General features: G+C 39.6%; 2 protein-coding genes across 2 annotated transcripts; one reads left to right on the top strand and one right to left on the bottom strand.

Moving 5' to 3' along the window:
- Positions 1 to 19399: 19399 nt before the first annotated feature.
- Positions 19400 to 20990, top strand: LOC139616527 (dexamethasone-induced Ras-related protein 1-like). The gene is made up of 2 exons (XM_071473599.1): positions 19400 to 19762; positions 19870 to 20990. Exons 1-2 carry the CDS (start codon positions 19492 to 19494, stop codon positions 20391 to 20393), a joined length of 795 nt encoding a protein of 264 aa, XP_071329700.1. The 5' UTR covers positions 19400 to 19491; the 3' UTR covers positions 20394 to 20990.
- Positions 20991 to 21337: 347 nt separating this feature from the next.
- med9 (mediator complex subunit 9) lies at positions 21338 to 22236 on the bottom strand. Its single transcript, XM_071473601.1, has 2 exons — positions 22107 to 22236; positions 21338 to 21869 (listed from the first exon to the last, which is right to left on the bottom strand). The coding sequence occupies exons 1-2, from the start codon at positions 22184 to 22186 to the stop codon at positions 21650 to 21652; spliced, it is 300 nt and encodes a 99-aa protein (XP_071329702.1). The 5' UTR covers positions 22187 to 22236; the 3' UTR covers positions 21338 to 21649.
- Between the last annotated feature and the right edge of the window lie 5607 nt (positions 22237 to 27843).

Here is a 27843-nt window from a genome sequence, read left to right as displayed (position 1 = left end):
GTTCTGATAGGGACACACAAGAGGGAAAAAAAAACTCTGTTGGAAACAGGAATCAACAAGGTGCCAAGACGTGCACAGCACAAGTGTGCGCGCACCTCCACAGCTCAGGCTGTGTTTGGCCTGCAGAGTCAGGCAAGAGAACAGCTTGTCCAATGTGTGTGTGTGTGTGTGTGTGTGTGTGTGTGTGTGTGTGTGTGTGTGTGTGTGTGTGTGTGTGTGTGTGTGTGTTAGTTAGCCAGATCTATGCGTCCTCTCCTCCTAACCTTTTCCACTACAGGTTCTACTTTTGGTCCAGGCCGTGCTAAGCGCCTGGGATAATGTTCTGCTCTTTTAATTATGCTTTGCCAGTGATGACCTTACCATGAAGGTCTTGTGATACTGCCACTGAGCTTATGAAAATCAGCACTTTTCTCATTTGTTCATGTCTCTCTGTGCTTTATGCCGCATCCTCTTGAAAGAACAGAGTGTTATGGTCAAGGTGACTGCCATTTACATTGTATTTTTCTCTATATTGCGCCTATGATGGAACTGGATTCACTGTAACTGTTTCATCCTTTGAGAGCTTTATACATTAGATAACCTGTGGAAGAATGAGACAAGAGTGAGAACAATCTGTTCCACACTGACATGGATAAACAGATTTTCAGCAATGAGCGCATAATGTTATGTTGCATTTTCAGTTTAAGCATGTTACACACTGGCACAATAACGGTTATAATCATTTTAATTCATTCATTTTCTTTGGTCTTTAGCTTTTTAAGTTTATCTCTTCACACAAATACACAGTACCAACCTAGTCTCTCGGGCGTTCATGAAATACTCACAAAATAATATATTCTTTACCATCAGCACCTCTTTCAAACTCATCAATTTCAGTTTGCAACGCAGTGTCACGGCAGACTGTGCAACAGTCACAAAATTAAATTTGATCCCTGTACATGGACAGGGCTTTCCCTTTTTTTTCATAGCAGTAAAATATCAACTTGTAGTGAGTACAGCGGTAATTATCTTTAGGCACTTGGTTAATAATACAGAAAAGGTTCACAGTGACTTCAAACACAACATATTTATTTACATTGAACCAAAACCACAAACCAAACCAAGTGCTTTTGTCGGTCTGTGCTGTGACAGTCGTTTGGACAGAAAAACAAATCAATAGATTAAATTTACTAATCAACTATCTCACAAACTGGCATAGGAGTAGGTTGACAGCACATTCATGTCAATCTAATGCTTCTATGGACCACAACAGCAGGTCCAGCCCTATGACTGCAAATGTCGAAGACTGACTGACTGAATGATGACGACCATTGGTCAGCCATGACTGAGCGATAAGGTTTCTCAGCACTGGTCGGTCGGCTGAGTGTTGGAGCTTCCCCGTTGGTTGTTGCTCTTTTCAAATGATTTGCTGCGGACAAGCAGTATGAGAACTTAGCGCCTTTACCAACTTAGTGACAAATAGCAACTTTTTGGACAAGAAGAAAAACACGTAACAAGAGGACAGCTTTATTGTGAATTCAGCTGTATTAAGATTCTGTACATGTGCACACAGTGAGTTGGAGAGAAGCAAACAAAGGGCTAAAAAAAAAGCTGACACTGGGCAGAATGTAAATAGCCTATGCAGTCCAGCCATATACAAGGTTTTCACCTAGTCTTGTTACTGGAGTAGAGGCGTCATGTTAAATGATGAGTAAATCCAACAAGCTGCTAACTGGGGTAAAAATTCTTTTAGCTCTTAACAAGCTTTTGTAACAGGAAGGAGAAGCATGATGGGCATAACATTTCTGGCCTCAATCAAACATATGCATGCAACTACTACTAATCCCCTTGTACTTTGGTGAACTTCTCTATATGCAGTTATGTGTCACTGGGTTCAACAAACAACCAATACACCATTGGAGGTGTACATGAGGGCAGGTGTGTCCTTGTCTCTAGCTGTACTGAGGCAGTACACCCTCCCTCCCAGCTGCCGCTGCCACCGTTGTGGCTGAAACTCTGTGTTCAGGGGCTGTCTGCTTCCTGCGTATGTTCCAGTCACCACATTGTCCTTAGTCCTTATTAATGTTAATAACAGCACCCAAATGTTGTGTTCTTGTTTATATAAATAGCTTGGACTGTGATGATTGTTTTGGGATGTAAATGGGACAAAATGAGAACCTGCAACAGAAATAAAAATGAATTTTACAAAAAACCTGACAGGAGGTGCCAGGAGTGCTTTCTTCACAATCAGAATATTTTAAAAATCAGGATCTATAAACTTTTTTTTTTTTTTTTTTCAAAAATATTGACTTTATCTTACTCTCAGAAATCTTTTTGTAGTTTGTAAATGGGCCCACCTATATGAATGAACTGTGTTGTTGTATTTGTCACACAGGAAACATCAAACTTTTGTTTGGTCCTTCATTTAATTTTATCACAAATACATTATCAGCCTAAACCCCAATATTTCAGGAGAATGACTTAATATTCAAATGATTATAAATGGTGGAACATAGTGTACAGACATATCTATCTATTCATTCCCTTTGTATCTTCATTTTACTCACAGATTTTCTGCCACTTGTTCCAATGCCCACTGTAATAGTCATATTACGTGATATTAAAACATATTTGAGAAGGATACATTTAGTTAACTGTTCTGGTGGCATTAATTAAAGCCTCTGAAGATTTACATGCTCACATGATCAGCAGATGTGCTAAAAACACAGTTTGTGGCTGGAGGGTGGTAATGCGTGTCATTATGGTGATTAACTCAAGGTCTCATGTGTATGTATAGTGTGTAATCATAGCTCATTACAAATGCAGGCTGCTAATTGTTATGGTACACCTTGTATACACATAAAAGGACACATTTTAACGCTGTCACATGCATGCGGCAGGAGGAACGACTGTTACAAGTGGATGTGTTGTAAGTGTTTGAACTGATGCTTGTTGATGAATATCATACCATGAATGCTGAAGGAAGATGGAACAAGTTAAGGACATCTGTAAATTATACAGAAGAAGTGCACTAATGTTTTTTTTTTTTTGTTTTTTTTTAAAGCTGAACACCAAGAAAACACAGAGTCCACATTGTTATTGTTTTATTATGTGTCTTCTTGACCACTGCTTGTTCCTGAACAGATTCTGTTTGCCCAGAGGAAACAGAAAGGAAGGGCAATGCAGTGCACAAAAAAACATAAACAGGGCAATGAAATGAGCAGAGTGGGATGACTAAGTTCTTTTTTCAGTGGTGAATACGTAAACCATAGTCTTATCCAAAATCATTCAAAGTACCTATTGTTTAGTGGTAGACTAGATTATACTTGTTAATATTAATACTAAAAAGGCTCACTTTCATTATTGTCATTTGCCTCAGGATTAATTAGTCAGTCCATTATCTAACAATTTTTTCAGCCATAAGCTGAACTATATTGCTGTTTAATAGTGAGTTTTGTGCTAGTGGAATCAAAATCTATTTAGGCAAGACAATAATAACAAAACAACCAGGTTGAATGTGAACCAGCCAAAATGTCCCAAGACTAGAAAAAACAGCCCAGGGCCGTTTTCATTTGCAGTCTGTCCCTGCTTAGCAGCGTACAGACAGTCCCTGGAAATAGTTTCCACTCATGTTCACTGCAACAAACTGTTATTACTGTGAGAGCTAAGATAACAAGATCACACATGCAGATAGTACTGTACAGTATGTGATGATATATTATGTTTACAAAACTGTGAATGTATGGGTACAGTGCATACATTAGTGTGCATAGACTCACCACACTCCCAAGAGAGACATTGGTAACACGCACATCAACAAAGAGTCTTGACTTGTGCAGCAAATGCCAAAAATAAAAATGTTTTCATTGTATTCTTGCTGGGAGCACTATTTAATGTCGCTTTTGAATAGTTATGCAATCATCTTTTCACAGTTTCTCTGATAAGCAGACAAACAAAAAGTCAGACTCTGCTCCTCTTTGATCTTCAAAGGCTCCAAGAAAATCCATGGGAAATGAAAGCGGGTGAAGGCGTGACACAGCTAGTTTTGATTAAATATAACAGGATAGCCAGAGTAATCACATGTCAGGGTATCATCAAACACTTTCTCTCTCTGTCTCTCTCCCTCTCTATATCACCGCATCGCTTCATCTAATCCACAAATATGTTTTTCCCGCCATCACCGAGCAACACAAACCCTCTGTTGCCACCGTGACTCAAAAACAATGACTGTAGCTCCTGCCACCTCTTCTCCAGTTAGATTACATAACATCTGACACTTTATAAATGGAGTAACGAGTGTCATTAAGCCATTAAATTTCTGACTGTGAGAGGCTCATTCTTTGCCGTATACATTTAGCCCCCTGTCCATTTATACAGTACATGCTCAGTGCTCTTGACCGTAAGATCAACCACCTGACCATTCATACATACTGCATGTAAAAGTGTCAGCAGGGTTGCCACACTCAATGCAACAAGGGAACACATGGTTTATTCAAATTCACCATCTGTCTGACATCACCTGGCTGTCTGTCGACATCTGTATCCGGTGTGCTTGTGACAAAGGGTGCACAGTGTGTAATTTTGCAGAACAAATAAGAAAAAGCTTGTCTTGGAAAAATATATTTTACACGTGAGAACATCCCAATTTCGCAAAAGAGGAAGAGGATCTTTAGTTCAGTGTGAGATTCTGTATGCTGTTGACATATTGGCAAACACGCAAACTCACAAAGAGAAATTCTTTCTTTCTAATATAAAATTCAGCAAAATAGTTTGACAGAGCATTGTGCAAATGTGTTCGGCAAGCTGACGTAAATGTACTGTAATTGATAGTCTTGTTCATAAGGTCACCTTAGTGCTAATTAGCAATGCTAAATATATATTGTGTTGGTTATGTAACTTTCACAACAGAAATGTCAACTGTAAATTGCGAAAGTAGCAAGAATACTTGCACTGTGGGAAAAATATGAGATGTAAAATTATGGATTCCAATGGTTAATTCTGTTAGTTACTTCCTGTAGTGCTGCTAAAAATTCAAGTGAAAATAAAGGAACACGTGACTGTTGACTTCGGCACCCAAAGAGATATTCACTTCAGGAATTCTGCTCAGTGAAATAAGTGGCCACTTTAAATGAGCTATTTGTAGGTTTTGCTGTCACGACATTGCCAAGGTTAGCGTTTACTGTTTGCTTACCAGTCTTGCCAAGAGCTTTTGCAGCAATGCATTTCTGCGTTTACAATACAAGAGGTTGTAATACACCCTCTGAGAAATGCTACTCCTTAAAGGCAGGCTGGATGCTGGAAGTGATGAGACGGGCTAGCTGGTCAGCGTGCTAACTTCAGTAGAAGAAAAGAAGTTATAATAATAGGAGCAAATAGGTTGCTGGAGACACCTCTTGGTGAGTAAAGGAATGAAGTTTGATGCTGAACTCGCAATGCTTCTTCTGCAGTGACAAGTCAACAGCTGTTAATGCTAACGTTGGTGTAGGTGTAGCAAGAGAAAAACTTGGGAAGTGACCCTTACTGCCTCCTCTCTTCTATTAGAGTTCACAACACATATGAAATGAATACTCCACAAAACCAAAGGAATTATGACTCTGCCTGTTTGTGCTTGTCTGCTTCTCCTTAAGACATTGAGGAGGATCAAAATTAGATCAGCTCACCACACATTCCCAGACTCAGTGTTAACAGGAAGTGTACTTTTTTGCTATGTTCCTACTACATTTATTGAAGTTGTTTCTTATTATATCTTTTGTCCATGTAGGATCATGGGAACTTCGGAAACTACAATTGCTGAGACTCTGGTTTAATCAATTCTTTGGAACGCTTCACAACCAAGAATTTCATTTGTATTTAGCAATTATATCCTCCCTTTGGCAGCAACAACAGGGTACTCCCAGATAATAGACAGTGAAGTCAGATACACACCAGTACACTTTGTACTTGGTAAGGCTTAAGTAGCCAGGTTCCCTGAGGTCAGAGAAACACTTGATGCGCAGTGTTGCTCATCAGGGATGTTGATCACTATCATGCTCCATAAACATGGTTGGTCAAATTAAGATATGAAGCATAGTCTGAACACAAAAGCTGCGATGACGCAGAGCGCACTCAGGTGGCTCATGGGTTCAGGTGAGAGTTCAGGTAAGAGGGTGCACAGAGGTTCAGTATTTGCATGTGTGTATGAGTTCATACATATCCGTAGGTGCATGTGTACATGACACATGCATATATATTGTGGCTGTATGCACCTGTTTACCTCTGTTTCCAGTCTTACATTACCAAACATCAATTCCTCCATAAGGTGCATCCCTGGAGTTATGGTGGACTCTGAGCCACTAATGCACTCAGAGCAGCTCGGACCAATTATAGATAATTAGCTTGGTGCAGTGGCTAGGCTAACAGGCAACCAATATTGACCCAGTCTGTCATTTAGTCAGCACACTGTGTACCCCCGCTGTTTGTAATGGCTGTTTGGGACCCATGAGCTCCAGTTAGGCAGTGACACACAGATTGTGGGACATGGCCTTGTGTTCCCTTTATTTATCACATGGTCTAAGAATCTACAGACATTACCCGCCTGCCAGTTCTAGCAACAGGAACATGAGAGGAAATTCTATTTTGGTCATTTCCACGTGGAATATTGGATATTTTTTATTCCCACACCTCCAAGCACCCATACCCTGACGGCAGTCCCTCCCTCTTCCACCCTAAATATGCCCTGATGTGTGTATTTGTGCACTTGTTGGTGTTTACATGGAGTTGTCCTTGCATTTATCAGCAGCTGCCAGGAGAAGGGTAGAGATGCAGACAGACAGAGATGACCTTGTCTTCTTATCACTTAAGTAACTGCAGCTCTCCCTCATCCTCTCCTGCCTTCAGCATTCACCATTAGTCTCACCGACTGGCACTTTGAGAAAAATATCAGCAGCTGAAACAAGCGCTGTTTTATTTTAATTATCTAGTTTAATGAGCCAGACTGGATGAAATCATCAAATGCAGTGTAACGTATCACTTATCTAATCAGTAAAAACGGTTAAAAGTGGATCTCCAGGAAAAATTGTTCAAAGTTCTCATTTATAGTTGCAGTGTATTTATGTGCAATTACGACCATTAAGATTTTTTTTTACCTGAATTCACCCAGGCAGCCTATTTCATGGAAACAATAACCTATGTCAAGTTTATACTCTGTGAACTCTTTGTGAAAATGTCCACAGTCAACCCTGGCAAGGCAATACAATACATGAAGCCAAGAACAGAAAACATCAATCGAGAGTGAACTGATTGATGTGTTTGTATATGCCTTGAGCATCATGAAGTAAAAACAAAGCTGTTCATGGGTGGGCAGCCATGATGAGATTAGATTATTGTGGTTTCTGTTTGGAAGTTGCATCTATGACTTTAATTCAGTCATCAGACTTTCTGGAATGAGGGTTGGAAATGTGGTGCGACTTAACACAGAACCTTTTGTTTCTGGAGAATTGTTTCTGGTTGGAAAATGAATCAGCTGAGTAAATAGTTGCGGAATCATTTGAATTTGGCAGAAAAAATAAGGGCTTATTCATTTGGGTAATAGAAAACAAGATTGTCATTGAACAACACAAACTTTTTTTTCTCTATTAACTTTTGATTTGGTGTTTGTGTAAACAGCCCTGGTCTGCTGCTGCCAGAAAACATAGGACCTTTTTGCAGAAGCCAACAAGTCCTCCAACCTACGCAACCATATATGTCATTTGTCCTTTCATGAACATGCTGAGAGCTCTACTGTCAGCATACTGGACCTTCATCATTATGGTTACAATAATACATATGTGGTTAAGCTTATGGAAGAGTATGGAGGCTTATTTAGTTAGGTTTAGGCACTAAAAATGATTGGGCTATTTGGTTGGGTTCAGGAAAAGATCATGGTTTGGGTTGAAATGAGTACTTCTTTAAGGTTAGAGAACCTCAATAAATGTGGTAAAGGTTTTGGAACGGCCATTGTTAAAAGAAATGATGACAATCGGTTTCAAATAAGAACCAAACAGCAGCCTCCTGTGTCTTTCTTTATACAACGTCACTTAACTTTCTCTTTTGCTCTTGTCATAATTACTACAGCCCCAGGAAATGCCTAACAATAAACTGTAACTATAGCATACAAACTATAGGGCTGTTTTTTAGGGGAGGACAGTCTCAGGAGAGTGTAAACAATGGTGAGAAAGCCTTGTCTTCCAGGGGGAACATGTGTCTAAATCTATTGTTAGACCTACATTGTTTTTGGCATGGCTAATATTCCAAATGAAATTTTATCTTAATCAAATTACTATATCTGTTCTGGCTACACCTATGCTGTCTCATCCCACCTCAGGTATCTGCCATTACTCATCTGACCATTAGCCTATCTTTCTGCACAGCTGCTCTGCGTTTAGTCATGGGCTCCCCACTATAAATAGAAGACTGTTCCCTCCCTCTGTTGTCCAGATTGTTAATGATGTTCAAGCAGGCTTGCCCCTTTTCTTCCAGCACCGTCCTTCCTTTGTGACATCAAACCCTTTCTTATTCTTGTGTGTCTGCATTTGGGTCATTGAACAGTCTAACTGACACCACAAAATTGGGGCCAGTTAGTAATCAAGAATATTAGCGGTGGTGTGCTGTTCACTGTGTGCATTGCACTTGACTGGTACTTGAAAGATAGAGTGTACTTACACATTGTACAGAGTATGTTATTAGGCTTTTATTTATTATTTATTTATATTGTTATCATTTCTTTTTTTTTCTTTCATAAAATGTAACACTTGTGGACCTACGGTATTTTAGGTAACACACATAAAAGCACAAGAAAAATAGCTGTGTTTTTTAAAAACAGAAGATAGAGATCGTACCAAGGATTGACTGTTGCTCCAGCTGAGGATTTCAAGCACTTTTGGGACACTGTGCATGAGGGTAAAGTGGAGCACAAGATCTGCAGACAGATTAATGCAGCAGCTGCAGTCACACAGCTGAATAGATGGATGGATGTAGCTGATTTTCCTGAGAGCAATCCCAGCCATTATTTATTTACTTTGCAATCTAACAGCTCTGGCAGTTACTGTGGGATAATACATACATACAGCTTTGATGATTATCTCTAATGGAAAAAATGGGCTTTTATACACAACAGCTGAAGTTTGACTTAATAAAAAGGCACAGCAACCAAGGGGGACGCGAGTCTTACAAAATGAATGAACATGAAATGATTTATTGACTGACATTTGGCAGGAAGCCAGTGGTCGGATGGGGGGAAAGGCTGAATCGGATAAGGAAGCAAATACTGTCTCACCAGGGTCCTGCCACTGCCGGTGGTACAAAGGAAGGTACAAAGGTGAAGAGTCTTGCTGTGAACAGCAGCAGACGAGCTTTTTTTACTGTGGACTAATAAGCTGGCTGGCATGTGAGAGCTGCCAGCCAGAGGACAGGTCTTCCTCAAAGCATTTACTTTCCAATTCACCTTAAGCCAGTGAACTCACACTTTTAAAGGATTCTGTACCTCTGCCAAATGATGTAGGTGATGTTGATGCATTTCTTAAGAAAATAAAGTTTTATGACTCTAAACGTGATTTTTCAGCTGACCCTGTAAAAGAGACAGTTATCAGTCAAAACTTCTCTTCAACAGAAAATTATTAACCTGGTTCTTTTGATTGCAGCTGCTATTGAATATGAAAGGACGTATGTTGCACGTTTTTGTGACATGAATTGAAATGTTTAATAATGAATATCAAATGACAATTTTATTCAAATATGTGCACATGCTCACTAAAATGGTTAAAGACACCATGAGAGACCTTTGGCTCATCATCATGTGAACTCATGCAGTTTTGAGAATAAAACCTGTGATCCATATTCTCTATCAGCTACATAAAAAATGACATCTGAAGGACGCACACAACCCATACACAAATGTAATATATATTGAATTCCCATATATGTAATATATGTAGATATACAATAGAAACATATATATAAAATATACAAGACCTGAAAACCTGTCAGAAGTCAATTCATATATCGGTTTCACAGGTTTCATATACTGACATATATGTCTAGTCTGTGTGATTATGTATGTATGTTTATACTTTAGACATGTGTTAATATATGTGGTATGGTTATATAAAATATATATAACCATACCAAAACCTGTCAGTTTATGTTGATATTATATACAGTGGGTTACAAAAATCTCAGACCACTTCAAAAGAATGGGAAGATAGATATGTTTAATCTTAATGACCATATAAAAAAATCATCATATCGATATGTTTTTAATATATACCATACTTTAATATGTACATATACACATTTTACCATGGGTATTTCATATACATTATAAGCAATTTTAATATAGACCTTCCATCAATAAAGAGTCCTGGGATGAATTTGTTGCACTGATCACATAAACACTAGAGCATGCAGTATGTGAAAGCAGAATTACCTGAGCGTGTATCCATCAGCCCAGTCCAATTTTAGGACAGAACTTCCTGAAAGAGCTTAAGAAATCAAAGTAATATACTGTAGCTTTCACAGTCCACTAAGAATAGTTTTTCAAGCAGTTTCTATGATGCAGTATTTTTACAAATTGCTCTTTAACCAAAATAAGTCGAGTGAAAACACCAGTCACAAAGTTTTCTCTAATATTTTGTAAAGGTCAGGATCTTGGGTTTTTTTATGACTCTGAGGCTGTGGTTTTAGAGTTCAGCTCTCCACAACATTTTTTTCTGAATGTTGTGCTATTCTAAATGATCTTATTCTTTTTGAAACTTCTCCTGTGTTTACATTATTGTTCTATTGAAGAAATGAATCAGGTTTATTTAAGTCTTTCCTCGCCTTTGATCAGGCACACAACCTTTAGAAGATTGCTACATGTACATTTGATGTCAGTTTGCTAAATCACATTCCATGTAGTGTTTCTGCCTGTTCCATGTTTTCATTGTCACTGACTCTTGCGTCATTTCAGACCCAGCTGGTACCCTATGTCTTGTTTCCCGCCCGCTTGCCGCTCACCTATTCCCATTTACCTGATTGTCCCCACTGAATACAGTATATACCTGTGTATGTATGTTTCTACTAGCCAGTTGCCAGGTTGTCTTCTTGCTGATGCCTGCCTTTGTGTTTTGTTTTTTTTTGTTGCTTTTTTAACATTCCAATAGAAACTTGTTTTTACGTTTGAATTTCTCTGAATGTGGTGGCACCAATTATTCAGACATTTCTGAGAAAATAAATGTCACTCACTTTTTTTTGAAGTAGTGCGTGTGTGTTTGTGTGTGTGTGTGTGTGTGTGTGTGTGTGTGTGTGTGTGTGTGTTTGTGTGTGTGTGTATTTCTAATTGTTCTTATGAGTGCTTCCTGTTTACACATCTGATTAAACTCAAAAAGAGGACAGAAATTGTCACAACAGATCCACACACACACACACACACACACACACACACACGGATATCAGAGCTTATTAAGACGGCTGAATCATGTGTCCAACTTGAGTCCCACTGTACCATTGTAGTGAGCATGCCTTTGCATACAGCCTATGTAATTATTGGAAAAGAACGTGCATATATGCCTTATTAGCTGAACAGTAGGAATGTCCGTGCTGGCCACTGAGCACTAACCCTCTCAGCAGTTGGTGGGATTGGCTTCACACTGAGTCAGAATGGGCGCCGGTTACACGGTGACGATGTAAACAAAAACAGAGAAAATGGGCAGTACAGGCCATGTGCTCATCTGATGTTATGAAATCCTGCTTTGTTGATTTGACTTACAGCACCTGGTGAGATAATCTCTCACACATATGAAAATTGACATTGTAAATCATCATCATCATCATCATCATTATCATTGTAGATGGAAAGCAACAACATCATGTTGCTGCTGTTTACATTTTATTCCAGCGTTTTTATGTGGGCTTATTTGAATAATACCTCAAACTGCCTGTCTGATAGTCTCAACATAATATCATATAGATGTGTTATATCATAGATGACTGCATCTAATTATGATGTTTCTTCTCGCATGTTTTTCACATGTGTCCGGATTACTCAGGACAAGGTGCACATTAAACTGTGATCACATGTGTGATACAGCCCCGTTGCACAACCTTTGGAGACCTGCTCTCAGCTGATTCAGAGTTTGAGGGGGAGCATTTTGGGTATCAATTAGGTGTCGTTGCAGTCAGCTCTCGAAAATTACGCTTAGACTTTTCTTTCTACAGAGCACATAAGAGCTACTTTTTGCTGAAAAATATTTGAGTCATAGCTTAATACAATTTTACGCACAGCCCAGGTACAGTATCTCAGATGTTTCATACACCAGCTCAGGTACCTGGTGGGGATTTTATGTAATATTTGTTGGGGGGAGAGAAGGGGGGTTGGTGGGGGAGAGTTTAAATGTTGACATAACATCCTGGAGGGTGGTTCGGCTGATGTTATTAATATTTGCTATTAAAGGTGTGTGAGTTCGTGTGTGTGTGTGTCTGTGTGTGTGAGGTGGAATTTAATTTATCAATCCTAGCCAAAGACTTGCTACCTTTCTCTCTTTCCTTTCGTCCCCCTCCCACTCTTTTTTTGTCTCTGCGTGAAGCTATTAGAGTTACGTAAACAGTGCTGCAAAGGGCAGCAGCTCACTGACGTCTAAGGTTAAGCATTTATAAGATCACTCGGTGGTAGTCACATTTACCAACTATACTGCTCAGTGAAGTAACACAGGTTTGGGACTGACCATTGCCTGTGATACGAGTCTGCAGAATGCCTCATGGAAACAGAGACGCACCCAAGGCCAATTTTCCAAAAGTGTTTTTCACCGTGCTCTTTCGTCTTCAGACTCTCACGGAAACAAATGGTCTTGTGTTGCATCTGTGACATACAGGTCTGATCCAGTCTGCACTTAGGGGACGACAGTAGCGAGCACCGCCTGCGACTGACCCAGCCGTGGAAACACCAATCCACCTTAAAACAACATTTACTTTACTAAAAGGGTAGTTGTTATCCTCCACACTCACAGATACAGGTTGGTAGGAATTGAAGTCTAATTTAGGGAGAAACTCATGTTCGCAGTTTGCGGAATGATGCACATATTCCCATCAAACATAATATTAGAAATGTTACCATATTCTGTCATTTTACTCTTTTCCACCACATATCTATGTTTTGAGGCTTGTAATTTTTTGACAGTATTTCTAAAAAGTTACTTACTGAATACTTGAATAGATTGCATCTGCTCATGTTGTTAAAAAATGTTGTTAAAACGACACTTGACCACATTTGAACGTTTGCACATTTGAGCATTAAAATCAATGAAAGTCACAAAAGCTGTTGAACCTCTTTAATGACCTAAAGGTCCATTTTGATTGGATAGAAAACTACTGAATTTGTCAGCACTATCACTTGTACATTTTTTTTTTCTTTTTTGCAGGGTAATTTTTCTCCTGGCTCACTATTGTTATTTTGAAACTCAACACAAGTCACAGTCAATGCCACAGCTAAACCAGTATCTCCTGAGAAAAATGTGTTTTCAGCTGCTAAATGCTACACTATGTTCACCAGCTTGTTGCTAATTTTAGACAGTTGTTTTGTGCGAGGATGGTATTGTACAGTGGTTGAGATTGAGGATCAGTGAGACTGATCCAAAACAGTGAAGCTTCCATAAAACAAGCTGAAATTGGCTGAAACTCTCCATAGAACTGAGGGGATCTGTAGAACGGCAGATTCTCTGTAGGTTTGTCATTATGAGCATATTCATATACACAGTTGTTTGATGTGTTGTAAATATATTGATTAGATCAGCTTTAAAGTTGAGTTGTGGATACATTGTGAGGTGAACTCAGGTCTCCACGTCCACACGAGCAGACGTGTTTGTCTGTATGTTCCCTGCTCTTCGTGGGAAAATAACCATGTGGACTGAAGAATTCCGGGGCAGCCTGGTCAGTCAAGGAGAAGCCTCCGAACCACCATCTGCTGAGTGTATGTGAGGTTATGATCCAATGTCAAATCATTTTTGATAACAGAGAGAGGCTGGAAATCTGAAAATACACTGCTGATAGTTAGAACAACCTGTTCTGGCTCCATAAAAATTCCACCATCATCATGTCTCAAAAGGCTGTAATTACCTTGATAATCTTCTGAGTCTGTTGCCCTAAAGGGGGGATAAAATTGTAGCTCAACACACTGACCAAAACAGGTCAGGGACATAAAATACTTGAAACACAAGCAGTGCGTGGTTGCCATATAATCAAAGTGATGTTTTCTGCCACATGTTTACAACCTTGTGTTGTACGTCATGCTGGGACTCCAACATCAGGTTGCATGTCATAGATAACAGCACAGGTGACAGATCGTCAGATTATCAAAACATACAGGTGGTTGGCAAACTAAACCTGGACTGAGGCCAGGACTCTGATTGGCTCTGAAACCTGAAGCCTTTGTATTGGAAACCGCAGGCTCATGCTTCATTCAACAGTTTCCCTGCAACATGGCCCAGCCAGACACGCAACAGCCACAAGTCTCACGCCATGTAAACACAGCATGACCCCTCCTTCACCCCGCATACAAGATCAGATGGCCTCTCTTACACCAGGAGTCCACCACTGGCAGATCTGATCTCACCGATATTCAATTGAGCATCACTGATTCAGTGGAGAGAAATTTAATGGTTTAACAAATTATCCATCTGTGGAACATAGAGAATTGTATTTCATAGAATTTTCGTTTCTTGGTTGTTCCAGTAAACACAGCCAATTACTTGCAGGCCAGTTACCGCAATGTTACACATTTAGTCAATTATCTTTGGTTTGAACCACGGAGGTAAAGTTGGCTTTCTGTATTAAGCTAGTTGCAAGCAAAGTGGGGCATGTAAACAAATTACATGGACACAAAGAGTTTTAGAAAGCTGTCATTCTGTGAGATTCTGTGAGTCTTTGAATGGAGCAGGGAACAAAACAAACCCTAAGCCTTTGCCACAGTTGACCTCATCTGGTGTTCATGCCAAGCAAGAACACTTACTGTACAATGAAGTGACTAAGCTCTGAGGAAGTAGAACCTCACAAGTTCATATTTAAAAAAAAATTATGATAAAAATGCACCTACACACTGAATTTAAATCCCAGAATGAGTCCTAACATCAATTATGTCAGACATTTGACATAAGTCTGCACTCACTCTGAGCCAAGACTCACATTTGTGTTGAATCAGATGGTGGTGATGTGCATAAATTACTTTGTGATCATACTTTAAAAATAGAAACGTCTTTAAAAATGGTAATCTGCATCTGGGTCTCGATTGACATCACAATTCATTGAGTGACAGACAGGATGAATTCCAAAATCCTTTCAAGGAATTTTCAGGCTTTGTTGAACTGTGCACAAATACATGCAAAAAAAAAAGTGCACCTGATTTATGACCACCATTTCAAGTTGAGGTGTTGTTATGGTACCAAAAATGAGCAAAGTTTTGTAGGACTGCTTGGAAGTGATTTGTGCTTGTGTCGCCAAATTTGGTTGCAATTGCACAAAATGATGAGTTCTGGAAGTAAATGCAAAACAGGCCATGTCTACAAGGACTGTTTTGATGTGTTATTTATCTTTGATATTTATTGATATTTATATTCCTCTACTATTTATTGAGTAGAGGAATGTGCAAAATATAAAACTGTCAGAAAATGTGTATCGTACTTGAAGAAAATTATAGAGGAAGGACACATAACTGCAGATACACTGACATTTTGGTCCATGTTGTCTCTGTGATGCAGGCCAGGAAGAACCACAGACACCTAAAGCAAGTCAATGTAGATCGACTCTACATATCTCCACCAACACACACACACACACACACACACACACACAAACATACACTCACAACACATTTATACACACACATGCACATATGCTCTCGTCTACTGTTAATTAGACTTCTCACTAACTGATGATATGTCAAGCATGTTATGCACACGTGGCGGTTCATGTGTGAGCTGCCATCACAAGAGGCGGGGGTGATGACACGAAGCCAGAAATGTTACTGTTCTGTCTGCGATCAGATTTGCAGCATATGTGCTTTAATACCATAAACGTCACTGGCGTGTATGAAATCAGTCAGTCAGTGTGTCTCTTCACACTTTAGCCACATGATGCTTCATCCATAAAGAACTGCAACACATTATAAAAAGATCCGTGGCTCTTCTCTGCTTACAGACTCTCAGAGTGCTTCTCCACGGTCTGACGCATCTGCGTCATCAGATTTTATGGTACTCTTACGGGCAAATCCTTAAACCTATTTCATCTTTTTTTTTTTTTTTTTACAGGATTGGTTGTGTCACCATAAAACATGGATTTGGTGAAAACTGAAGCAACATCTGAGATGTAGGTTTAATGCGACTGGTTCAGTAACTTCACCAGATCAAAAAAACTCCATTTGTTTACACATCAGCTGTGAAGCCCTGTGTCTTAACAATGGGCCACAGCATCGTTTTTTCCCAGTCTTTTCTGTCCTCTTTACTAATTAATGGAGGCAAACAAGGCTGAGAAGGAAATGAGTCTAATGTCTATGATTGGCCGTGGTCTGAGTGGGCTGCAGCTGGTGTGTTTACTCTGCTTGAGGGCCACGTTGCCAGGACAGTGTATGTGTCAAGGTCCAGCTAAGTAACAGAACAGACTGGAACACAAACATGGTCTAAGACTGAAGACAAGAGTGGAGACGTACACACCTAGACAAAGAATGTCCTAAAGACACATTATGCTGCACTGTGTGTTTCTGTTTTCTAAGGCTGACCCTGAGCCAGTTCTCAGGTGTGCAACCAGGGTTTGTGGATTTGTCCTCGAGGTTCGACAGAATTGGCAGCGAAAATGTTGATGTTTCTCTTCCTCTGACCAAACAAATAAAGAGACTCTGCCGGCTGAGTTCTTGCCCTGACCTGTTCTATGTCAGCAAGAACTGTAGCTTACCAAGAACTGTAATAATTTGTCAAGTATTCATTTTAACCTGAAAACTGTGCTTTTGCTATTTTTAAATGCACCTTTCAAAATCCTTACATACCTTATTTGCAACCTTTGATATCATAAACAGAATAAAGAGAAGCCCTTTTGAGCAATTACTTCATCAAAACTCTCGACATAGACGATCTAGAATGCACAGAGCTAATTAAGGATGGATATTTCCCTCCATCATGTTTTCATGCAGGTCGTGTTATAGCAGAGCCCTGCCGGAAGAGCCAGTCTGCACGTGTCCTGTTATACATATCCTGGGAACACACTGGCTTAATTACTGACCAATAGTCAAGGGTGTAGCACTGGTTCGCTCCACCCTGGTTACACAAACCCACTGCTCAAGACTCGAACAACCAGGCTTAAGTACACCTATCTGATTTCATCCTGGATGCCCCACAGAGGGCTTAAAAAGGCCATCCATGCTGGCAAGTTTCAGATTTCACATGAAATCAAGGTAAATACCAAGACATATGACCTGTTATGGATATTGTGTAAAATATATATATTTTTTTATCATAATTTGGTATTATTACTTAGAGAATAGAGGGAGGTAGAAAAGTTGAGAGAGAAAGGGAGAAATTGAGGTTTTAGATGTCGACCTCCTGAACTTTGCTGAGAGCTGTCCTGCTTCAGCTTCATCCACTGATGTTGACACGTCCACAGCAGTCAAATACCAACCACTGTCTTTTTCAGCATTTGAATATAGTAATATTTACAGTAGGAAATGGGATGAATGTGATGTGAGGGCATACTTTTTGAACACCGAAGCTCGAAAAAAATAATTCATTTCAAATATAACGCTGACCGGTTAAGATAGAATGCCATTTCAGTTTAAACCTACATGCAAAAAAAAAACCAAACTGCATTCTTAATGACAGAAACACCCAGAAGTTCCTGTTTAGAAACCAATCTTCTCTCTCTACACCCTTTCACAGGTGAGAAGATAAGTGAAAGGTGATAAGTGGTTAAGGTGGCAAAGTGGATGAGCCGAGTTTGAGTCACAAACAGCGGGCTCTATCTTTAGACCGTCTGTGGGGTCCTTCGATTAACACATATGAGGGAGTCAATACAAATTAGATTGGATGGCTTCCAGGCTCCACTTACACTGTTACAACTGTTCTCCAGTTGTCTTTTTATTTATTTATTTTTTTCTTCGTGACGTTTGCACACTGTTGCTTACATTGATGATGATCTGACATTTTGACCAACCTTTTATTTTTAGAAGGTAAATGGAGTGAAGGGAAGTGAGGGTAAAGTGGATAAATCCATTAAATATCTTCTGATATTTTGCCTGTTCATTCGTCTGAACTGGAGGATGTTTTCCGTCATGTGACTGTGTCATAGCCTGTTTCTAACAATGTTTTATGCTGCCCTTTTGGTATTCCTTCTTGGAAACTGACTTTATTCCCAATGAAATGTTTACTTTGAGTAAAAGAAAATGCAACTTGCTCATTACATTCTTTGAGACTTTCAGCCGTCCCACTGATAAGGACTGTGGCATATAATGGTCAGAGTAACAATATAATGTTATCATACATCAAATGGAATCAAACTTTATGTGCACTCCACATTAAATAATAAAAGCACTAAAATAGATTAAAATCAGCAACAAGAGAAGAAACAAAATAGATAAGAGCAACATGAATCTAATAAATGTAGCGATTAATGTACATATAGGCTATAATAACATCCCTAACAGACTGACACATGAGGTCATGCAGGTTGGAAAACATAGGCTGCTGGTAGTTTCTAGGAGCGGATCACACACACTTTTCCCTCTGACATGCCTGATGTGCTTGTGTGTGCCGCTGCGCCCCCTTCTGTTCCCCTCACGCACTCCAGCTGCTTTCTCCTGGAGGAAAAGCCTATTTACTTATCACCGGTGACTGAGGAAGCTGGGGTTCAGAAGCAATTAGACTGTTGCTTGAGCTGGTTGTAGAACTGCCTCTACAGCAGCAAAAAAAAAAAGAAAAAAAAAAGAGACTAAATCACGGTCGTCTGGGTGCGTAAGAGGGTAATGTGAGATGAATGCGTGGCTTTGTCTAATGTCATCAAAACTCTTTGGTTTAGTTTAATGCACACACTACAAGCAGCGGTGTGCATACCGATGTAATCTACCAGCTTGGTTTTGGATTTTAAAATTTCAAATGATATTATTTCCATTTTTTATTTTTTATAGGCAGGTAATTTGTAAATACACACACACAAAAAAATATGATGCTAAAATGAGTCAACAATGAAATGATATTTGAAAACAAGCCTGTATCTTTCCCCTTTTCTGTTCATGAGGGGTGGACAAGGCTGACGCACAAAAACAGCCATAGTAACATTATAATCTCGGGTCTTGCTCCAGCTCCCCAAGCTGGAGATTGACGCATGACGCATTGAGGAGGCGCGGCAAAACACCCCTATAAATCGCCAGCCTGCTGTCCTCCAGCCTCACAGAGAGGCATCGAGGTTAGACCCCTCACGTCCCTGAAAGGACTTAACAACCACCTCCTGCCATAGCACCCTCGACCACAGCGCGCAACCGCTGCAAGTATGATTAAGAAAATGTCACCATCCGAGAATGAGTTCGACATACCGGCCAAGAACTGCCACAGGATGGTGATCCTGGGCTCAACGAAAGTTGGGAAAACAGCCATCATCTCTCGGTTTCTGAACGAGAGGTTTGATGATCAGTACACGCCGACGATTGAGGACTTCCATAGGAAATTCTACAGCATCAGGGGAGACGTTTACCAGCTGGACATTTTGGACACATCTGGAAACCATCCCTTCCCTGCAATGAGGAGGCTTTCAATTCTTACCGGTGAGCTGAGCCTCAAGACCACCTCATGCTGATCCCCGCAGAGTTCACTGGTGACTGTTTGAATGTTGACATTTTGTATTAAACGTGCCTTCTCTTGTGTCTTACAGGCGATGTGTTCATTTTGGTGTTCAGTCTGGATAACAGAGACTCCTTCCAGGAGGTGCAGCGCCTGAAGCGCCAGATTTATGAGACCAAGTCCTGCCTACGAAACAAAACCAAGGAGAACGTGGACGTCCCGCTGGTCATCTGCGGCAACAAGTGCGACAGGGACTTCTACCGTGAGGTGCAGGAGGACGAGATCGAGCAGTTAGTTGGCGGAGAGGAGCACTGCGCCTACTTTGAAATCTCAGCAAAGAAGAACACCAACGTAGACCAAATGTTTCAGACTCTCTTTACCTTGGCCAAGTTGCCCAACGAGATGAGTCCCGACCGGCACTGCAAGGTTTCCCTGCAGTACTGCGAGGTTCTCCACAGAAAGTCCTTCAGAAACAAGAAGTGCAAAGACGGGAACGCATATGGGATTGTGGCACCGTTTGCACGGAGACCCAGCGTGCACAGTGACTTGATGTACATAAAGGAGAAAGCTGTGGGAGGCAGCCAGACCAAAGAGAAAGGCTGCATCATATGCTGACAGTTTTTTTGTTTTTTTTTTGCCAGTGTGCAAGAGACTTTCTGAGAGACTTTGCAATGTTGAAACAGAGGCCAGTCGCCCTGCATGCAGGACTTACACGCCCCAAAAGAGTATGTTACAGCGCCTGAGTAGACGGTGACACATTGTGATCCCATCAGGGCTGAGACACAGGGGACAAGTGGCTCAGCTCACAGGCCTATCCCTATGTAGTGATGCAGTAGATGGTCTGAAAATGCTGTAAAATCTGCCTCTGCATTAGCTTTCCAAGAGCAGCACTTGAGAAAAATGTTTACATTTTGCTATTTTTTTTTTTTTTTTTTTAAACTTGAATGTTTGTTGCATTATGAACAAATTTTATTCTGAATGTGTATTTATTATGTCCATGTCAACTTTTGCATAAAAGAGAAAATAAAAACACTTGTTACTTTTATAGTCTGTCTTCCTCTTCTCTTTCCTTTTAGGCAAAACACAGTGAAGTTACATGAAACACTCCACGAGCTAAAATGTACACTTTTCCGCATTTTTCATGAAGCAGTTTCCCTCTACTGCAAGATATTCTCCTTTTTACGAATGCATCACGTTGCCTCATCCCATCACTTCATACACAAGCAACTATTATAACTGGAACTTACTGAACTGATAGTCCATTAGAACCCCCCGAACATGATCCTCACCCTGTCTCAAGCACTTTCACTAAGATTAAACTGTTAACAATTTCTGCCACCAGCTGCAAGTTGTGGATACATTTATTCTATTAATGAATTATTGGATTCTCAATAACCCCATGCTGCTCTGAAAGTCTAAAACAACAAAAAACTAATTATCGCTGTGAGCACTGACAGCTTAATTGTATCAAAGTCATGATTAATTAAAGGTGAAGGCCACAGGCCTAAATGAGTGCATATGACTAGTAGCTGAAGTCAAAAGGGCTTTGAGCCAATGAGTTCTTAATCAACTCATTTTATTACAAGCTATAAGTTTTACAAGACAAGAAAAAGACACACTGAAAAACTACATTTCATACAAATTCCTCATGGTCACATTGCATTCTCAAAAACAAACAAAAAAAAAAAGGACAGAGAGGGGGCATACGTCTGACGTTCAAAAGCATCGTTCACTGCGATGCAACTGGGAAAAAATCAGTCCTTGTTCGTTTAAACATCCATCTCATCTTCTTGACTCCAACCTTTATCTGTCCCATGGTTGAGGTTGTAGCTAAACAAAAAGTCCTTCCTGCAGTAATCCAGCCCTCGGTCTCAGGATGCTTTCGGCACGTCAAACATGCACAGGCTTTTGTATTTCTGCAGCAGCTGGTTTTTGGTGCGGACCTGCTCCCGCAGCGTGGCCAGCTGCTGCTGCTGCTCCACCGGACTGCTGTCTATCCCGGGCATGTTGGAGATCTGCTCCCGAGCCTCCTGGATCTTCGCCTTCAGTTTCGCCAGTTCTTGGTGGACATCTTGGCTGTCCTTGTCCATGCTTAAAAACAAAGATCACGGTGATGTGAAAGGGCACACGCTATATTTGTATGTCGTTCTGTCATGCATTTCCATTTTCAAGTGGTTCCAACTGTAATAGCTAACACATCAACAAGCTAACACATCAACAAGCTAACACATCGACAAGCTCAGCAACTCCAGCGAAACCACTGAACGAACACACGTAAACAAGATGCAACAGAGTGAAGAAATGTTCAACACATGTTAGTCATCTCACCATTTGATAATATCATGAACTAAAGGCAGCAAAGAGCAATCTTCGCCCTCTTTCTCCAGCTTCGGTTGCGCCACCGCCATCACGATCCAGCTAGCCGGCGCAGACAGTTTACGTCATACACCACACCGTGACGTCATTACACAGGAAACGTTACTAAATGAATGAATAAATAATAGATTTTTGACAACTACATCTAAAAGAGTGAATATATATATATATATATATATATCATATATATATGATAATTATTAACTTTAAATGGCACTTCTTCATACAGGCAAGTCTTTGTTAGCTCAATCATAGGCTACCATAGACTATTAAAAAAATGCATGACATACATTTGACAAATGACCCCAAGTTTTTATATGCATTCATAAATATTTAACAAATTAAGCAAATTAACCAGCTAAAATATTATCTATATTAAAGCTATGATGCAATATTTTTAATTGTAGGCTGAATTATCAAACATAGCGAATGAGGAGACTGAAGTGCTGGGTTCTTAATTTTATTTTATCTTTTTGTAAAGCTGTGCCCAAATGTGGTGGTTCCAGGTAGACTAAGATAAGAGGATTAAATTAAAAAAAGAAAAGAAGAATGTCAGTATTGCCTGAAGTTTCAACCTCTACCATGCTTACTTCATGAGTAATTTAACCACATAAATTAATTCAGAAAAAAAAAATCTTTCTCTCTTTTTTTTTTTTTTTTTTTTAATTCTATTTATTTTTTCAGGGATATCCAAAAGATATTTTAGATATCCTGCCATTCATGTTGGACTATTCCCCAAATGGATTCTCTTTTGAATGTAACCCCCTGATAACCTATATTTCCCCAGAAATAGGTCACAGGCAATCTATTGATCTACAGAACAAACAAACTCTTCTTGCGTGGGGTGGAAATAGATGCTTCACATCCCACTACTTAGCAACCTTAAGCATCTATGCCTAAGTTCAGCCTCCTACATCTACACATATATGTGACACAATACGTGCATGCATGTAGAGTGACACAATGACTTACACTTAATGTTTAGTTTATAGATTAGTGAAGAGCTATAATCAGGTCATGCATTCTTAGCTCGGTATTCCTCTTCCTTGTCTGCACACATGGCTGCCTCATGTTGAAATTAGATTAATGATACAGGATAAAAGCTATGGACAAGGGTAAGCATCACTGTCAGTGTATTTCTGAGCAACAGCCTACTGCCCCTGGTAACACACACAAATGCACCAGTCTATCTTTCTTTGGGTATCAACATAATGCCAATAAAAGAAGCAAATATAAACCTTGCCAGGTCTGTCTTTTCATTAACCCATTATTCTGTGATATCAGGCCTCATCCACAGGTGTCCATCTTCTAGTGCCAGTCATAAGCCACATTAGCCTGCAATTTAAATGATCTTGCAATCGGCTCACTTAGTGTTTGACTACTGTTAAGACAGTGTGAGTTAATATTGGTGATGACCATGTTCAGTGTAGTATTTGTTGAAAATGGAGGGTCACTCCCAATGAGCAACATCACAGATTACACACTGTGTTTATAATGTAGTTAATTAATCTGAGGTAATCAGAGGTTTATTGTCTTAAAAAACACAAAATAGTATAGCAGGTCAGGGTTGCTGGTCTCTGATGATTGTTAAATGCTATGGTCTTTTCTTTTAAAGGATTTGATTTTATTTCTTGAACTAAACCTCATTGACTTATATTTCACAGTTATATGATCTCATCAGATGACTGATTCAGATGTTAATCCCTTCTGCTTCCCACACACACGTTACCCACACCTGGTAAATAAGCGTAGGGGCAAATTCTCATTAGGCACCGCAGCTGTGACACAGCCAGTGAAGACCTCATTAAGAGTAGCTTTACTGAGACTCAGGCACACATGTGAGGCTTGGTGAACATTTTCTTTGGTTATGCCTTCAACGCAGTGGCAGTGTGAATGACCTTACCAGACACTTCAATAATCTTTCACATATACTACATCTTACAGATGTAGTATATGTGACCGAGATCTGAGTTTGTGAGGCATTACGCAGCCTGAGTGTTTTACCATTTGGGTCATGAGGAAAGCTTTGACACCTCACATTTATGAGTTCTGAAAAGTGGGTCATTTTATGACCCAACAATCTCATCCCTTACAAACAGCTGAACATATTGGACTGGAATAATATGCACATTGTTACTGTAATTGGACAGATATTAGAACATAACAGCTGTGTCACAGAGTAAAATGACGTGTGTGGCAGTAGTAAAGGTGGCAAAATTTCCTGTTCAGGTAAGTTAAGTATAAGATTAGTATGTGCACATGAGAGTATGTGTCGTTTAACATTTTTCACTCTGCTTTCTCTCTTACCTTGATGCATTCAGACTTACTTTGACCCATTTCCACCTGGGGAACTGGCCAGAAGACAGGAAGAAGCTTGTTAGCTCAGAATCACTGATATCTCTTTGACTGATTTACTTTGTGTTGTTCCTTTAACCCTTTGAAAGAAAACTTATGTGGCCAGCAATTGCTTAGATAGAAAGGTGAATATGATGCTGTTAATCTCAATTAATATAATAAATAATATCAATTTTTGTAGTAGTAATTGCCATGCAGTCCTTTGACAATATATGAAAGTGGATTTTACTTTTTAAACTTCTTTATACTTTTTAAAATATCTGCCTGTTGCAATAAATATGCAAACATAAAAAACTTTGCTGAAATCGTATTCGAGTCTAAACCACCAACTTTTTTACAATGAATGATCATTTTGTTCACATCGTTGTATTCATTGTTATCTCTCTATGACATTATGTTTCAAAAGTTTTGCTGATAGTTTTTTTTTGTAAAGATCACATGAAAACTATGCGAAATACATCAGTGAGAAAGGTCAAAGGTCCAGTGGTTTGCATAAACGCTGGCTCCTGACAGAAATTCCCATGTATGAACTTTAGATGTGAAAAGACTAGCATCTTTTTGGAAACAATCTCATGTGCAGCTCTGACTAAACTTGTACTTTATGATCAGCTGGGGAGCTCTGGATAGCTTTTGGGCTTGGGTGACTTCAGGACAATTCCAGTTGAACCCCTTCATAGCACTCCCCAAGTGGCTGGCCTTGCCCTACCCAGCCTCTGTGTGACGTGAAAGGGCTGCTGACGGCTTCCAGCAGATGTGTATCCTCCTAGCATCTCTGGCACAGAGCTGGCAGGATGCAGATGTCCTGCCTGATGATCTGTGGTCTTATCTTAGCATGTGTCTCCATATGAAAGATTATCTAACACGGTTGGTCGCTGAAGCCGCATGACATTCAAATTGAGAATTTTCCAACAAGACAAACCTTTATAAATAAAATACTTTCCAGTTCATTCAGTCTTATAAATACTGAGAATTAAGGTCAGCTACCACTAGACTGCCTGTGCAAAAGAAAAGGGAATGTTTTCCAATCATGTGCCCAGAGAAGATTCTTAGAAACATTCATCGACTGTGTTTATAAGAACCAGCGCAAAAGTAGATGGTCAGCTGCTGATTATAATTTATTGCAAAGTCACATGGATATATGGAGTCATCCAGTTATGAAATCCTTTACGGGGGTTGACCAAGAGTCACAGCGGGGTCTACTGGTCCTGGAGAGTCAACCTCTATAGGCAGTGTGCCTATAGTTGATGTGCACTTTGCAGAGATTGTAACTGACATTCTCCTCCTTGCACCTTTTACCATCTATTTGGTCAGTTGAAACACAATATGACACTTGTGCAGGAACTTTCTGTCTGTTATTTTTTAATTAAAAACAAACAAACAAACAAACAAAAAAAAAAAATAGGTATATAACCAGAATAATTTCCTGCAAAACTGAATGATTGCATGCATTTATTTCACTCTAGAGTGCTAGAGTATTACCATAGAACTAGCTCATACTCATCAGTGTGTGTGTTAGGGCAATTTCCTAGAAGGCTGGGGCTCAGTTCCACGGAACCTTGATAATCTCCTGGTTTTTAACAGGCCTCTTCAGCGCCATAATTGCATTACAGCTGGTGTTATTCCTGCAAAGGAGTCCTGCATGCTTTGAACAAACAGTGTGGCTCCTGCCTGTTCAAATCATTCAATTAAGCACTGCAGGCAAAAGGCTATGACAGCACTTAATTTGTTCATGTGAATGTGTGTGTGCTTACATATGAAAAGAAGAAATTCCATTCCAGATCAGGGACAATTTGCTAAATGCTATAAATCTTTGAGCAATTACACTACAGTAGTAGTCATGAGAATGTGACGTATATCATTTTGTGCCATCAGTGATAAACTCTCTCTCTACTAATTCAAAGTCCTGCCATTTGGAGATGCACCATCTTTTCCAACAATCACATTTTCCAACTCATGACTTTATTTTACTTTGCTGTTGGCAGACTTATTAGAACATGTATGCAAGCACACTTAACACATCAACTAAATACTAGAAGCAAAATGCTGTATTTGCACAGAAAAAAGACAGAGAGAATAGAGCAATTAAGAAATAAATGTGAGTCCAGTGGAGACTAAACGATTCTTCTTCATCATCTGTTATTATTACAACTAGAAATGCTGGACAAGTTTCCTCCTGGACGACTGAATTTGAAACTGTTTTGATAAGCATACTTACACTGCCCCCAAGTGAAAAATCAGGGAAGTAACACTTTGAATTTATCTCATCGACAAAGCCAAACATCATTTTTTTTCCCCCTTTCATTTGCAAGTAAATCCTGAAAGCAAATCATGCCAGTCAGACCCAGACAACTGGAAATCAGCCTGAGAATCAGAAGAAAATTAAGAATAAACTCAGGCCAGCTGTTTGCTCTGGGTAATCCTCTTCTCAGGTGCAGATTTAATCTATTACAACATCTGCTGACTACCAACCAAACATGAGTGTGAGAGGGCCCCTGCATGGGAACAGGATACATGTTTTATACTAATTTGACCTGACGCCACAAGTTCCAATCTGAGTCATTTGACATTCCAACTTCAATACATTTACAGTCCATTGACCACAATACAGTGTAGTAGACAAGAGTGCGTAACTTTACACATCTGTGCATCATCATTGGGGAATGGTTTATTACTGTTACTTTCCAACACATTGTATTGTTCTAGGAATATACTGTGTGAAAGACTGTACAACAGCCCTGTGCCCCACTAGGATTCTGTGTTTCAGTGTGACCCTAGAGCGTAGACCAAACAGTAACATGGTAAAACTATTGTGCTGCAAGTTACAAAATTAATTAGCTGATGAGGGTTCAGATCAAATTAGTCTGGGCTTTTGGTCAGTATAATTTTAAATTATTGATATGAGATTGTTTGGATCCAGTAGCGAGGCTTTGCCATGTCATTCCTCACTTTTTTCTCATTGTGCTATGATTTATTCATTCTGATTAAACTGCTGCATCTATTCATACATATTTACATGTATAATATTCAGACCTGTGCTTGTAGATTCATCAAACCTGAGGCAGAATTGAGACATGTGATCTCAGTGCCTTGCCTCCTATCCTTCCATTCTATCACATGTTCATAAAGCCAAGTTGACTTTGAAGTAGACTTGTACACTTTGTCAGTGTATGGTCAAGGTATAACCACTAGGTGTCAGGCTTTCATTAATGATACAAAGACATTTAACTTTTGTTTTGTTAATTTTACCTTCAAATAAGTATGGGAGATATTTGCTGATTCAAATATTTCATTTATACGCTTTAGGCGCCACATACTCAACTACCCAACAGTAATA

This window comes from Trachinotus anak, unplaced genomic scaffold (assembly GCF_046630095.1).
Source record: "Trachinotus anak isolate AG129_WGS33_773 ecotype Australia unplaced genomic scaffold, CSIRO_AGI_Tana_v1 ptg000003l, whole genome shotgun sequence".
NCBI lineage: Eukaryota > Metazoa > Chordata > Actinopteri > Carangiformes > Carangidae > Trachinotus > Trachinotus anak.
The sequence above is the reverse complement of the archived record's forward strand: the minus strand, read 5'-3'. Positions and strand labels throughout refer to the sequence as shown.

What these genes read in the sequence shown, in the direction of transcription:
- LOC139616527 (XM_071473599.1), top strand. Translation starts at nt 19,492, where the DNA reads ATGATTAAGAAAATGTCACCATCCGAGAATGAGTTCGACATACCGGCC. An exon ending in GAGGCTTTCAATTCTTACCG is followed by an intron (nt 19,763 to 19,869) that starts GTGAGCTGAGCC and finishes TGTGTCTTACAG; the next exon opens with GCGATGTGTTCATTTTGGTG.
- med9 (XM_071473601.1), bottom strand. Translation starts at nt 22,186, where the DNA reads ATGGCGGTGGCGCAACCGAAGCTGGAGAAAGAGGGCGAAGATTGCTCT. An exon ending in GTTCATGATATTATCAAATG is followed by an intron (nt 21,870 to 22,106) that starts GTGAGATGACTA and finishes TTTGTTTTTAAG; the next exon opens with CATGGACAAGGACAGCCAAG.